This window comes from Peromyscus eremicus, chromosome 9 (assembly GCF_949786415.1).
Source record: "Peromyscus eremicus chromosome 9, PerEre_H2_v1, whole genome shotgun sequence".
Lineage (NCBI taxonomy): Eukaryota > Metazoa > Chordata > Mammalia > Rodentia > Cricetidae > Peromyscus > Peromyscus eremicus.
The window spans coordinates 51,935,164-51,951,271 of NC_081425.1; the positions used below are offsets into that span (position 1 = coordinate 51,935,164).

At 40.7% G+C, this 16,108-nt stretch overlaps 1 protein-coding gene and 1 pseudogene across 4 annotated transcripts in view; both read left to right on the forward strand.

Moving 5' to 3' along the window:
• Nucleotides 1–16,108, forward strand: part of Ppp3cc (protein phosphatase 3 catalytic subunit gamma) — a 70,877-nt gene that overhangs the window by 44,831 nt on the left and 9,938 nt on the right. For all 4 annotated transcript variants that reach the window (XM_059273371.1, XM_059273370.1, XM_059273369.1 and 1 more), the window contains exons 7-10: nt 2,288–2,365; nt 2,437–2,531; nt 5,940–6,065; nt 6,904–6,975. In XM_059273371.1, the coding sequence (XP_059129354.1) occupies nt 2,288–2,365; nt 2,437–2,531; nt 5,940–6,065; nt 6,904–6,975 (371 nt within the window). The remainder of the gene's footprint in view (nt 1–2,287; nt 2,366–2,436; nt 2,532–5,939; nt 6,066–6,903; nt 6,976–16,108) is intronic.
• Nucleotides 4,717–5,034, forward strand: LOC131919248 (large ribosomal subunit protein eL30-like; annotated as a pseudogene).

Below are 16,108 nucleotides of genomic sequence, written 5' to 3' on the forward strand. Positions count from 1 at the left end.
AGTGAAACAATTTAACTTTTCCTTCTTTTGACATTGCTTAAGAACTTAGCATTGTTGGCTGAATGTCATTTGGTACACTTCCCAGCACCTCTTACAATACATAGGCCTTCCACTCAGAAATCCTCCTTCTAAAACTTAGCTTGGGGATGGGGATTGCAGTGAATCCCCACACTCACCGGGGTTCACTGGGGTTACCCAGTCCATCCCCACAGAGCTCTTACAAGCATTCATGGACATACACTATGCAGAACAACAGACAATGTCTGAGTCACCCCATGGACAGGCGTGCAGCTGAAGTTAGAAGTCATGCTCTGACTTTTTTTTCCAAATCTTCCTTTCTTTTGTTTTATGTGTATGAGTGTTTTGCTCACATATATGTTTGTGCACCATGTCTGTCTGGTGTCCATGGAGGCCAGAAGAGGGTATCAGATCACTGGAACTGGAATTATGGATGTGGGTGCTGAGGACCAAATCCGGGTTTTCTGCAAGTGCAGGAGGTGCTCTTAATCACTGAACTCTCTCCAGCCCTATCTTGTATTCTATGACTATTTTTGCACTATCAGCCATTTATTTTAGTGTTGACAGTGGTACTCAAACACAGTGCCGAAGTGCTGTCCAGTGTTCATGAGCACACTCGGGCTGTGATGTAACTTACAGAGAAAATGGGTCTGTGCTAGAGTTGTCAGGTGTGAGTTGTATTACTGACCATGAGTTCATGTTAATGATTCTATAGTGTATTTCCATAAACGGTCCTTATGCAGGAGGAACATCTGAAACACGTAAGTGATTGATGAAAATACTGTGGCTGAAGGCTCCTAGGAATCTTAGAGTCCATATAGCCCTTAGGAACTCATGGCATGACTCCTTGGTCTTAGGCTTCACCAAGATTTTACAACCTCCTACCTCATCCCTAGGGCCTCCATAAACCCACTCCATAGATTGGCTATGTTCATTGTCCCAGTCAAGAGCAGGGACTTCTTGTTCTGTGATGGTGACAATGTTGATTTGAAAATTAGACATTTCCATTGAGCATAGTGAAAAGCAAAGTTGCCCCCCTTCTTTTTTAGACAGGATCCCGTGTATCCCAAACTGGTCTCAAACTTGCTATGCAGGAAAAGATGACCTGAACTTATGATTCTTCTCTCTCCCCCTCCAAGTACTAGGATCACAAGTGTGTGTAGCATCACTAGTATATGGTTCAGGGGGTTGAACCCAGGACTTTGTGCATGCTAGGCAAACACTGTCTCAATTCAAGAAACAAACATTAAAAAAAAAGGTAAGTAATTAACATTTACACAATCTCAAAATAATTTTATATTCTCTAGTTCTTCCTATTTGTTATCCAGAAAAGTAAAAATATTAAGACTGTTTTGGGAGTATATGCAGATATCATTAGAATATGGTGGTCTAGGGCTGAAGAGATGGCTCAGTGGTTAAGAGAGCTGGCTGCTCTTCCAGAGGTCCTGAGTTCAATTCCCAGCAACCTCATGGAGGCTCACAACTATCTGTAGTGGGATCCCATGCCCTCTTCTGTCATGCAGGCATACATGCAAGTAGAGCATTCATATACATAACATGGTGGTCTATAATATTTATATCTACTCCTAAAATAGCCATGCATAGTATTATCTTGGCATTGCTATTACATATAAAGCTATAAGTAGATTATTTTACTTTTCTAAAGCTTTGATGATGGAAGAAAGTCATGCACTCATTTTGTAGCACTTACTGTGCTACATACATGCACCATGCTGTTGTGGTATATTTTCATATCAAAATACCAAGAAAAGTTTTGATTGTATCATTAGTATTAAAGTTGTATCATTAGTGTTAAGATAAAATAAATGAAAAGATGGAGAAACTGATTCTATTCTAAGGCATCATCTTCAGGTTTAATAGTAATATGTATTATTGAAATAGAAATCACTGGTTTCTGAGCTCTTGATAAAAGTTCAGTGGTGGTGTTAGAAACATGGCTCTGTGGTTAAAGGCACTAACTGTTCTTCCACAGAACTGGATTCAGTTCCCAGCACCCACATGGTGGGTCATAATTGTAACTCCAGCTCCAGGGGATCTGCCACCTTCCTTTGGCCTTTGCAGGCACCGGGCTCTCATGTGGCTTACATACATACAAGCAGGCAAAACTCTCATACACATAAAATAAATCTTAATTCAATAGTCTGTAGTATCTATAAGCTTAAGACTCTGTGGTTGGGTTTTTCCTTTATTCCTATTAAAACATAACTGCTGTAATTCTGAACTTACGTGTTCTCATTTTCTTTTTCAGTTACCCTGCAGTTTGTGAATTTTTACAGAACAACAGTTTATTATCAATAATCAGAGCCCATGAAGCCCAGGATGCTGGGTAAGTTGCATTAAAACTTTGACATACCCCTGAAGAGTGTAAAGATGCATGAACTCTCATCTCTTTTCCAGGTACCGAATGTACAGGAAGAGCCAATCAACAGGCTTTCCATCACTCATTACGATTTTCTCTGCTCCTAATTACCTCGATGTTTATAACAATAAAGGTAAAGAAACTCAACAGTATTTGAATGTGAATTTGTTAGTAACTGTGAGCTCTGGTTTAATTTTGCATTTTATTTTTATTAGTGTGTTCATTTACTTATTTTTATTTTTTGGTTCTGTGGATTGAGCCCAATGTAACACGAATTGCTAAATGGTCTTTTAATAAAAATCCTGGAGCCAGATATTGGGGTAAATGCTGAAAGATCAGAGGGACAAAGGAACAAGCCACTGCCATGTCTCACCTCACCAACTCCACGAATCCTCTGACTGAATGCCTCTCCAGCTGAAAAGCCTTTTGTTCCTGTCTCCTCACGCTTTATATACCTTTCTCTGCCCAGCCATATCACTTCTTTCCTAATGCTGGGATTAAAGGTGTGTGTGCTTCCCAAGTACTGGGATTAAAGGTGTGCCACCACTGCCTGGCTCTGTTTCTCTCCTAGACTGAGTCAATCTCATGTAGTCCAGGGTGGTTTTGAACTCACAGAGATCCAGACGGATCTCTGCCTCTGTCTCCCGAGTGCTAGGATTAAAGGCATGTGCCACCATTGCCTGACCTCTGTTTAATCCAGTGGCTTGTTCTGTTCTCTGATCTTCAGGCAAATTTTATTAGGGTACACAATATATCACCACAACCCAAGACCTTGTGTTTGGGAAGCACTCACCCTACCACTGGGCTATAGCCTAAACACCTACTTTTAAATACAAAATTTCAGTAGATAAAAAGGTCTGGGGTAAGGGATGTGGCTCTGTGGTAAAGCATGTGTGTAGCTTGGGAAAGACCTTCGCTTCAGTCTCCTTATCTGACTCTACTCTGCCTCTACAGATCTTGACACTTCTCCCTCTCTCACCCCCCCCCACCCCCCTTCTTGTTTTGTTTTGAGACAGGGTTTTGCCATGTAAGCCAGGTTGGCTTTGAACTTGGGGTCTTCATGCTTCAGTCTCCCAAGTGATAGGGTTATAGGCATGCACTACCATATCTAGATGAAGAGATCTTATTGGAACAAAAGTCCATAAATTTAGAGTATAAGCTGCTGCCTGGCCTTCATCTCCTAAGAGATTGGATCTTTAGCATATAGTGATCAAAGTAGATGATAATGACTGAGTCAAAATGTAAAACTAATAAATAACTTCAGAGTTATGTTAGAACAGTTAGCATAAGCTAATACTACCTAAAAAAAAAAAAGTCACCATTTGGCGATACTTTGTTTTGTTTGGTATTTTAAAATGGGGTCTCACTGTACAGCCCAGGCCAGCCTCAAACTCACCATCCTGCTTTGGCCTCCTCCGTGCTGGGATTTAGACATCTACCATTATACCTGGCTCCCCATTTGGTGTTTTTTGTTTTTGTTTTTTCTTCTTGACAGGATTTCTCTGAGTATCCCTGGTTGTCCTGGAACTCATTCTGTAGACCATGCTGGCCTCGAACTCAGAGATCTGCTTGCCTCTGCCTCCCAAGTGCTGGGATTAAGGGTGTGGACCACCCCAGCCTGGCCTTCATATACCTTTTCCTTATAATTTCACTGATGAAAAATACTGTTTTGATTTGCATTTCTAATTACAAGTGAGTTTGACACTCTTTAAAAATATGTCTTACATTTATTTACTTTTCGTGTGTGTGTGTGTGTGTGTGTGTGTGTGTGTGTGTGTGTTCGTTCATTTGCATGGGCTGCTGTGTGGAGGAGGCACGAGGCAGGAAGATCTCTGAGTTTGGGGCCAGCCTGGTCTACATAGTGAGCTCCAGACAGCCAGAGCTATAGGGAGAGAGAAGGAGAGAGAAAGAGGGAGAGGGGTGAAGAGAGAGAGAGAGCTCACATCTAAAAAACAACACCCAAAAAGCAACCAAACAAAAAAGAATAATTGAAAGAGTAGTATAAACTACAGCACAGGTGTTGCAGAATAAACCACTCTTAAAACTATAAAGAAGCCTTTCTCAGCTTTCCCCAGCTGTCTTGGCAGTTGCTCTTGGTTGGGGGTTGTCCCTCACCTGAGGCAGGAAGATGGTGGCTGCAAAGACAAAAAAGTCTCTAGCCAAGTGGTGGTGCTGCACACCTTTAATCCCAGCACTCCAGAGGCAGAGGCAGGCAGATCTCTGTGAGTTTGTGGCCCACCTAGTCTACAGAGTAAATTCCAGAACAGCCAAGGCTATACAGAGAAATCCTGTCTTGAAAAACCATATAAAAAAAAAAGTGTCTGGAGTTGATGGCCTCTAGGCTTCAACTTGTTATGAAAAGTGGAAAGTATGTGCTGGGACAGACAGACTCTGAAGATGGTTAGACAGGGCAAAGTGAAATTGGTTATCCTCTCCAACAACTGCCCAGCCCAAGAAAATCTGAAATAGAATACTATGCCATGTTAGCCAAAATTGGTATCCATGATTAAAGTGGCATGGATATTAAATTGGGCACAGGGTGCAGGAAATACTACAGAGTATGCACACTGGCTATCATTGACTCAGATGATTCTGATGTTATTAGAAGTATGCCAGAACAGATTGGTGAAAAGTAAACCAGGAAAGTCTTTCTCTAATAAAACTTTGCCAGAGTTCATTTAAAAACAAAACAAAAAATATACAGAAAGTCAGATTGGCACAAGTAGGCATTCACCTATATGACATGATTGCTGTTAAATGTTTATAGGCATCTCAGAATACTGAGAATAGAAGAAACTGATTGTTTCGTTTTGTTGGAGTTTTTTGTTGTTTTATGTTTTGGGTTTTTCAAGACAGGGTTTCTCTGTATGACAGTTCCAGGCTGTCCTAGAACTCACTTTGTGGACCAGGCTGGCCTCCAATTCACAGAAATCTGCCTACCTCTGCCTGCCTCTGCCTCCTAAGTACTAGGATCAAATGTGTGCACTGCCACTACCCAGCAGAAACTGGTATTTTTTAAATCTACTGTGAAGAGAGATTATATACTCTACCCTTAAACATTGATTATAAATTGTTCCAGGTTTCCCATTTTATAGCTCCCCACTGTGAATTGCCCAATTAATTCTGGAGAGTTAATGAGAAACTTTGGCTGTGGCTCGTGACTAGCTAAATAGTATATGTCCATGCAATGGGTGATATTTGCACTTAGAGGGAAGCTGTGATTACAGCTGTTTGGCCAGTAAATGGAAATTATGGGAAGTTTATTTAATAGCTCTTGTACAGCAAACCTTTGGTGTTTCAGAGCAGATTGTCTTCCATGCTTTAATCATGTGAATTCCTCAGGTAACTTTGTCCCTTGTGATAATCCCTAAGAGAATGACCCCTGCAAAATTCTTTAAACTTGTCAAGCTGTCCTGACCTGTCCTGAATTTACAAATGGAAAATAAGTTATTGAAATACCTGTGAGCAGTTCACAGCTGGACAGAGCACAAGCTGCTGTGCCGTGGTTTTCTGTGCTCACGGCTTACTTTTTATTTTTTAGCTGCAGTGTTGAAATATGAAAACAATGTCATGAACATCAGGCAGTTTAACTGTTCTCCACACCCCTACTGGCTCCCAAATTTCATGGATGTTTTCACATGGTCTTTGCCTTTCGTTGGAGAAAAAGGTAAGAGAATCCCAGTGTGCCTCTGAACACCACCAGCTCTTTCCTGACCTTTACATTCCCAAAGTTTATCAGAAGTGTGTGCTAATTTTGTTTGTTCTCTACAAAGATTAAGTGTTGAGGGCAGAGGACAACTCGTGGAGTTGACTTTCTCCTTCCACCTTCACACTCGTTTCAAGGATTGAACTTGAGTCACCAGATTTACACAGGAACACTTTGATCCACTGAGCCCTCCACAGAGATTTTTAAATGACATTAAACTGTTCTGAAATAGTAATCTATTATGCTTTTCTTATCTGAAATATCAATTTAAAGCAACTGTCCTGTGTGATCAAGATATTAATATGGCCACTATCCTATTTCTTTATGAATCGTCAGTGCTAAAGAAATTTAGACAGGATTTGTTGTCTTAGAGTTTTATGTGCACTACACAAGTGCACAGCACAGACATCAAACACTGCCACACAAGTGCACAGTACCAGCATGACACAGTGACCCAAGTGAGCAGTGCAAACTTAAAACAAGTCTGTTGGATGTAGGCCTGTCGTAACTTCTTTGTAAAATGGGAAGAAATTTTTCTGTGCATACTTGAGCCAAAGGTTCTGAACAGCCATCTAATAAAATCAAGTAATTCTGTGATAGAATTCTCAGTTCTCATCTAACCAGGACAAGTGTGGACATAAGTTCTTCTGAACCTGATGGTCTACTTTTAATGCTACTTTTGTAACTATTTATAATATGATACGTCATTTCTGTCAGTGTTTCCTGAATGTATTTTTATTTATGCACCTTGGAAAGTGCCCTATTGACTGTGTCCATTCTGCATTACTTTGTCATACAGTCACAGAGATGCTGGTCAATATTCTCAACATATGCTCTGATGATGAACTGATTTCAGATGATGAAGCAGAAGGTAAACTTCTTATTCAAACTAGAAACTAATGAGTTCTGATTGGGATTTCATTTATTTTGAAATTTTCTTGGTCTTACTGGAAAAGAATTATGTTCATTGTAGAAAAAGTTTGATAACTGTAGGAAACCATAAATAGGAAGAAAATAGTCACTATTATTCTGCCACCTCAGATATCTGCTAGTGTCTCTGTGCAAACTTTGTCTTTGCATAGATTTTTTTCTTTTTTCATTTTTGTTACTTACAAAAATGAGGTGACATGATGGTATCATATCTTCATATCTATTTCTCATTTTCCTTTGTAGTCTAGTTTCTCATGGTTACATAGTTGTCCATGTTCATCATTCATTGTGCTAGCCGAACACATGCTGCTGGATATTGGATTTTTTCCTCCTCAACTTGAGCTTTTAAAACTGCTACAATTTTTTGCCAGGCGGTGGTGGTGCACGCCTTTAATCTCAGCAATCGGGAGGCAGTAACAGGCGGATCTCTGTGAGTTCAAGACCAACCTGGTCTTCAGAGCAAGTTGAATGACAGCCAGGGCCACAGAGACAAATCTTGTCACAGGAAAAAAAATTCAAATTCTTACAGATAAATCATCATGCATTCTATCAACAATCAGTCTTTGTTATATGCTTGATGTGTGTCAAATACTGTTTATGCCTTTGTTCTCAATAAACTTATTGTAATATAAGGAAGACAAACAAGGAATAAACATAATGCAGATACTGATATATGCTATGGAGAAAGTAATGCAATATTAGAAAACCTGAGAGTAACATTTTCTTCTTTATAGGTTAAATGTCTAGAAATTGCATATATATATCAGTTAGTACTTAAAGCTTAATCTGATACAGATAGCCTTTTAAAAGACTGTTAATTTGTATCTCTGTGTGTGATACAGTTCACATGCCTTTTCTAGTACTATTTTTCTGTAACAGTTTTCACACACACACACACACACACACACTCACTCACGCACGCACGCTCACTCGCACGCACACTCGAAGTGCCAAGGCTAGAATCCAGACATTGTGCAAACTAGGCAAGCATTTACCCATATCCCCAGCTCTAATTTTTAATTTGTTCTTTTTTGGCCCCAACATAACATTTTATTAAAATTTATACTTTATGATAACTAATAAGCACATTGCTTGTGTTTATTGACCATATTTACTCTGTTTTGTGAATATCAGTTTATATATTACTAGTTCTAGTGGATTATATGCATGTTTTGTTTCTTCTCATATTGGTGTGTAAGAGATCTTTGTATTGTGTCTTTGTATAGTAACATTGGTTATATGTGTAACTCCGTGCTTTTTTTTCCTGAGTTCTGTCACTGTGGATTAGTTTGTTGCCTTTAGATGTATTGTTTAAATTAATTTGTAGCCAGGTGAGTCTAGTGTGTTTTCAGTGGTTTGATCTGAAAGGCAGGCTCTAACTTTTCTGAGGATATGAAGATTCTGGAAATATAGTGTCACATGATCACAAACCTCCAGTTCACATTCTTTGCAGACCTGTGCCAAGACAGTTCACTTAACTATTACATATAAAATATAGGATGGTATAGAATGCATAGTTCCCATTGGAAATCTAGAGGAGATTCCCAAACATATTTTTATTAGATTCTACATGGAAGGTTGTGAGCAGATGGAGTACAGCTTGTGTGAGTTCCTTTTTTTGGATCAGAGATTGTTGAGTGGAGCCAGATCTTTTGAGGAAGTTTAGAAGATTTAAAAAGAACTTAAGTTAATGTAGGTGGAATATGTAAAAAAAAAAACAAAAAAAAAAAAACAAAAAAAAACTAATTAAGTTTATATGCAAATCTAAATAGAAATGGAAATGATTATAAGCTCTATGATATATGTAGCACGAATCCTAATTGGTCTTAAAAACCTGGAGCCAGATATGGGGTAAATCCTGAAAGATCAGAGAGACAAAGGAACAAGCCACAGCCACCTCTCACCTCACCAACTCCTCAGCCCAAAAGACTGAGCTCCTGTTCCCCACCACCACCACCACCCTATATTCCTCTCTCTGCCCAGCCATATCATTTCCTGTCTCCACTTCTCTAGTGCTTGGATTAAAGGCGTGAGATCCCAAGTGGTGAGATCAAAGGTATGTGCCACCACTGCCTGGCCTTTGTGTGGCTAACTAGTGGCTTAGCTCCACACTCTGATCTTCAGGCAAGCTTTATTTGTTAGATCACAAACAAAATATCACCAAAGCTATGTGTCAAGAAAAATTTCTTGGGCTGGTGAGGTGGCTTGCTGGTAAAGGCCTGATGACCTGAGCGCCATCCCCAGGACCCACATGGCAGACGAGAACTAGTTCCCACAAGTTGCTCTCTGACTTCTACACCCAGACTGCACAGTGTGCAGTTGGCGCCCTCTTCTCACCAGGTGGGTTCTGGGCCTCTGACTCAGTCCAGCTTTGTGGCAAGAACCCTTACCCACTGAGCCCATCTCTCTGTCTCAAAACTTGTGTTTTAAATAAGTCATACAACCTAAGGATTTCTACTTCAGCCCTCCTGTTAAGACAGCTAGAAAAGCTAATTGTTTTTGTTTTTTTAAAACAGTTTTTCTGTGTAGCCCTGTCCATTCTGGAACTCTGTAGACCAGGCTGGCCTCAAATTCAGAGATCTATCTGCCTCTGCCTCCCAAGCGCTAGGATTAAAGGCGTTCGCCGCCACTACCACCTGGCTTGAATAATTTTAAATCCATATGAAAGCAGACAAGATAGAAAAGAATTACAAAATGAGAACAGAAAAATACAGAAACACAGTTGAACCAGTGTTTAAGACTGTTTCTTTCTTTAGAACACTCATAAATTTCAAAGGAGGGGGTAAAAAGTTTAAGAGCAATTTTTATAGCCTTGTGTAGCTAAGCTAAAAACATAAATAAATGGGTTTTAGGACTTCCCAAGGAGGATGTACATGATCATAAGTTTCTACTCATTAATTTGGGACCTTGAAGGGCGAATCTGCAAGAGCAAGGATAAACTAGAAGGAAATATACTATCTTTTCATCATTTCAGCCTTTGACACCTGACTGTATCCCTGTAAAATAACAGCGTGTAAGATCTTAATAAGCAGTCTGTCAATACAGTATATGGCCGACAACCAAAACAACCAGGCAGATGAGGAGATACTACAGGATGAGGAAGAGGAATGGTTCCCAGAAACAGGGCTGGCAAAATGGCTCAGTGGGTAAAGGGGCTTGCTGCATAAGCCTGTCATCCTAGATCTGATCCCCAGAACCCACATCAAGGCAGGAGAGAACCAACTCCACAGAGTTGTTCTCTGCACTATACGTTCACACTATGACACAGACCTCCCCAGTACACACACATGTGCAATAACAACAACAGAAATAGGATTTTTTAAAAACGAATTTCCAGGGGCTGGAGATGGCTCAGCAGTTAGGCCCACTGGCTGTTCTTCTATAGGACCCAGGTTCGATTCCCAGCACCCATATGATAACTCACAACTTTGTTACTCCTCTTCCAGCCTCCATGGGTACAAGGCCTACAAGTGGTACACAGACACACATGAAGGCAAACTACCCATACATATAAAATGTTAAAAATAATTCCAACCAAGCATGGAATTAAAGGCATAATTAATTCTACTACTTAGGGGGCAGAAGCAAGTGTGTGTGTGTGTGTGTGTGTGTGTATGTGTGTGTGTGTGTGTGTGTGTGTGTGAGAGAGAGAGAGAGAGAGAGAGAGAGAGAGAGAGAGAGAGAGAGAGAGAGAGAGAGAGAGAGTGTGAGTGAGTGAGTGAGTGTTCCAGGCCAGCTTGGTCTATTTAAAAGTTCCAGGCCAGCCAGGGATACATAATAAGATCCTGTCTGAAACAACAACAAAAGCATTTTCAGGAGCAGCAGAAATGAAAAATAGGCCTTTCAGATTCTACAGACATTGGCTTCGTCAGGTGAAACTTAAAAACCAACAAACAAACTTAAGATCCACCTGCCTTAGCCTCCTGAGCCCTGGGATTAAAGTGTACACTACCATCCTTGGCTTAATTTGTTCAAGTACTTAAAAAACCATGTTGAGGGCTCAGTAGTTAAGAGCATGTACTGCTCTTCCAGAGGCTCTGAGTTCAATTCCCAGCACCTACATCAGGCAGCTCACTACTGCCTGTAACTCAGCTCCAAGGGGATCTGACACTGTTGACCTACACAAGCACCTGTACACACTTACACACATATACATAGATTAAAAATAATAAAAATATATTTAAAAAAGACGAGATTGAAAATGTTGGAAAATAACTGAATTATAAGAGGAGTGTAGCAGATTTGAAAAAGTATCGAATATGAAATTATAAGACTGAAAAATAAGATAACAAATTAGCAAATTTGATAATGCAAAACACAGACTAAGGGACCTGGAAGGTTGGTCAGAATAAAAGTAATGAAAGCATGATGAGAAGGGGAGTGTAGAAACAGCTAAGAGACTTAGACATTTGATGACAGGCCCTAGCAGATGTATGCCTGGAAGACCAGAGAAAATGGGAACGATGCAGTCTTTGAAAAGGTCCAGAGAGAAAAACTTCCAAGAACCAAGACGACACTGAATTTGAACTAAAGAAGCCCTTAACAAAGCAGAAGTGACACTAAGAACAACTCCTAGCCGCTTGTGGAAGTCCTCTGGACGGAAGATGGATCTGAGAGCAGCTCCCACATGCAGATTGCCCCTAGAGAGAAGCTGCACAGGCAGGTTCTTCACGGAAGCAGCAAAGGGGGAATGGAGTAACACACTCAAGCTGGTGAAAGTTCATGCCCAGTGATTTAGAATCTTACATTCAGCAAAAAAATACTTTTAACAGTAAAGGTGAAATAAGTATTTGTAGATACCACATTATCCCTTAAAATTTTTTACTAATAGAATTGGCAGAAGATGTATACTGAAAAATTCTAAAGGATGGCATTTAAGCAGAAGGAAAGTACTGGAAAGAAGTTTATAAACCTAGGAAGGAATGAAGAGTAAAAGTAGTAGAGAGCATGTGCAGAAACCATGTGAACATAGATTCTTGTCGGACTTGAATAAATAAAACATATGCTAATAAGAGTGGATTATAAAAAAATACTGTAATGAATTTTAAATGTATGGGGAACTATAAATTCTGATCAAATCCAGTGCTTCATGCATGATAAACCAGTGCTTTTCTAAGCTATATCCCCAGCCTTTAGCATTATACTTAAGTAATAATTCATAGTGCAATCTCTAGGTTCAGCTGTAAGAAAATAGTTTATTAATTGGGAGGTGGTGGCACATACCTTTAATCTCAGCACTTGGGAGGCAGAGGCAGGTGGATCTCTGGGTTCGAGGCCAGCCTGATCTACAGAGTGAGTTCCATGACAGCCAGTGTTACACAGAGAAACCATGTCTCAAAAAATAGAAAGAAAAAAAAATAGTGTTATATAACATTTAAATTACAGGGAAAATGAAATGAAGAAAAATAACAGAAGAAGAATGTACATCTAATCCTATTTTAAGAAAACAGGTTCATTGATAAAGTGCAAGAGGCAAAGGGCTGGAGAGTAACAGAAGCACTACTGTCTTAGGGTTGCTACTGCTGTGATTAAACACATGACCAAAGAAACCTGGGGAGTGGTGCTGGTGGTGTTGCTTCTTTTGAGGGGCTACCTTGCCAACCAGCTCCCAAATAAATCACAAAGGCTTATTCTTACTTATGAATGCCTGGCCTTAGCTTGGCTTCTTCCTTGCCAGATTTTGTTATCTTTAAATTATCCTGACTAACTTTTGTCTCTAGGCTTTTCCCGTTCTCTTACTTCTGCAAATCTTATTCTTACTCCGTTTGTAGCTTGGATGTGTAGCTGGGTGGCTGGCCCCTGGAGTTCTCCTCCTTCCGTGGCTGCTTTTCCATTCACACCTCCATCTCTTTTTTTTTCTCCCTCCTCCCAGATTTCTCCTTTTATACATTCTCTCTGCCTGCCAGCCCCGCCTATTCTTTCTCCTACCTTGCTATTGGCCATTCAGTTCTTTATTAGACCGTCAGGTGTTTTAGACAGGCACAGTAGCACAGCTTCACAGAGTTAAACAAAACAACATAAACAAAAGTAACACACCTTCAAATAATACTCTACAACAGGGGAGAAAAGGGTTTATTTAGCTTATGCTTCCACATCACAGCTGGAGGCAGGAGCTGATGCAGAGGCCATGGAGGAGTGCTGTTTACTGGCTTGCTCCTCATGGTTTGCTCAGCCTGCTCTCCTGTAGAACCCAAGACCCCCAGCCCAGGGTGGCTCTACCCACAATAGGCTGGGCCCTCCCCCATCAATCACTAAGAAAATGCCCTACAGGCTTGCCTACAGCCCAGCCTTACAGATGCATTCCCAATCTAGTCTCTCCCCTCTCTGAGGACTCTGGCTTGTGTCAAGTTGACATAAAACTAGCCAGTATTGACCCCATGTCAACTTGACACACAAACATCACTTTTCAATTAGAACCTTTTCTTTCTCATCCCCAAGATGGCACGTTAATATTAATATCACAATATAAAACATAACTTTAGTTTTACTGTATTTGAATTTGTAAATACTGTGAAACTTTTAAAGTCTCTTTAAAATATCCAATCTCTAAAGATCCAAAATACCTTTTAAAAGTTCAAAGTCTTTCAGCTGTGGGCTCCTGTAAATATCGAAATTAAATTAAATACCTTCTCAAGAGGGAAGAACCAGGGTACAGTCACAATCTGAACCAAGCAAGACCAAAATCCAACAATATAAATAACTCAATATCCAGTGTCTGGAATTTACGCATGATTTTCTGGGTTCCTCCATGGGCTTGGGTCACCTCTCCAGCTCTGCCTTCTGCAGCACACGCAGTTTGTCTTCTAAGTTCGGGCAGGCTGCTCTCCACTGCTGCAGCTCTTCCTGGTGGTCTTCCCATGGCACTGGTGTCTCCAAAAGGCTGGGGTCTTCTGCTGCAACTCGGCTGCACTTTCACCAGTAGCCTCTCATAGGCTCTCAACTTCTCTGCATGAGCCCTTCAGTCCTGGGTCTTCACCTGCTACTGAGGCTGCACCTTCACCAATGGCCTCTCCTGGCCTTTCACAGTACCAAGCCTCAGCTGCTCTCCATGACCCCTTCATGCCTTCAAAACCAGTACCACCTGGGTGACTCTTACACTACCAAGTTCGACTGCCAGTGCAAGGTACAATCTTGTCCATGTCTGGAACACAGTTCCTGTGTGCTGACTCTCAGGAAACACTTTCCAAAAGATTTCACCTCCACAATGCTGGTCTCTGCTTAATCACAGCTGATTCTTACAGATGCATTCTACCCCAGCTGACCAGCATCAATTGTCCTAGTAACACAAAGGTTTTACTTTAGTGGTTCTGGTCTTTTCATAATCATAGCTGATTCTTCAGTTCCAGCTGACCAGATGTCACAGATTCGTCACACAAAGTCTTGGTAGAGTCTTTGGTTCCCTCTGCAATGTCACAAGCCAGGCCTCCATCTTCTGTACTGCACTCAACGTTCTTACCTTCCAAGCTCCCACGGAACAGCTCACTGAGCTCTTAACGCTCAATGACTTTTCTGGCCCAACATTCCAAAGTCCTTCCATAGTCCTCCTCAAAACATTATCAGGTCTGTCACAGCAATACCTCACTGTTCTGGTACCAACTTGTCTCAGTTAGAGTTACTATTCCTGTAAGGAAACACCAGGACCAAAGAAACTTGGGGAGGAAAGGGTTTACTCAGCATATGCTTCCACATCCCAGTTCTCCATCAAAGGAAGTGAGGACAGGATCTCAAGCAGGACAGGGACCTACCTGCAGAGACCACGGAGAGGTGCTGCTTACTGTCTTGCTCTTTATGACTTGCTCAGCCTGCTTGCTTATACAACCCAGGACCACCAGCCCAGGGATGGCACCACCCACAATGGGTTGGGCCCTCCCCCATCAATCAGTAATTAAGAGGATTCCTACAGCCTGATCTTATGGAGGCATTTTCTTAATTGAGGCTCCCTCCTCTCTGATGATGCTAGCTTGTGTCAAGTTGACATAAAACTAGCCAGCACAACCACCTAGCCTTGATTGATTCTAAGCTTCATAGGGAAATGGCTAAAGGCTTAAAGAATACTATAGCAGGACTTGCTCTATAGATGTCAAGATTTACTGTAAAGCTACAGTAATTAGAACGATTAATTTAAGGGTAGATAAGCATTGAAACAGAATAGAGAATTCAGAATTAAACCACATGTATACTTGATTTTTATCAGAAGTGGTATTGTAGAACGGCTTTTTTTTTTTTTTTTTTTTTTTTTTTTTTTTTTTTTTAAGACTTGGTCTCACTGTGTAGCTCTGGCTGTCCTGGAACTTGCTATGTAGACCGAGCTGGCCTTAAAGTCAGACATCCACCAGCTTTGGGATTAAAGGTGTGTGCCACCACACCTAGCTAATAATGGCATTTAAAATAAATACTTAGTGAACACCCCAACACCCCCTTTTGAAAAAAAAATCTTACGTGGAATTTATTTTATAGGTCCAAAATGCTTACTTTTGTGGCTTTATATTTCATTCAGATATGAAAGCTAAAGGGGGCTGAGGAGGTGGCTCTGTAGTGGAGTACTTTCCTAGCATCTGTGAGTTCCTGGGCTGCATCTCTACCTTTGCTACCATCACAGCAACAAACAGACAAATGAGAACAAGGTGGTGGTGAACATTTGTCATCCCAGCACTCAGGACTGTGGCAAGAGAAGCATAGGTTGAGGCCAGCCTGGGTTATGTTGTGAATTCAAGGTTAACTTGAACTTCACAGAAAGCCCCTGTCTTAACAAACAGCAAAAGTTTTAAAAAGTGAAATGCAAAGCAATGGAATTGTAGAATTGAAATTTGTAGTATTTATAATATAGAATTAACTTGATAACCTTGAAATGGAAAAAATTCTTTAAACAGGATTCAAAAAACACTAGCCATTCAGAAAACTATTAATAAATTAGATAAATTAAAATGAGAGCTAGATCTGGATAGATGGCCCAGTGATAAGGACATTTGCAGCTCTTGTACCCATGTGGTTGCTGCCACCACGGGATCCAACTCTGATTCCAGGGGATCTTATCTGAAGCTCTCTCCGGCCTCTGAGGGCACTACATGCATGTG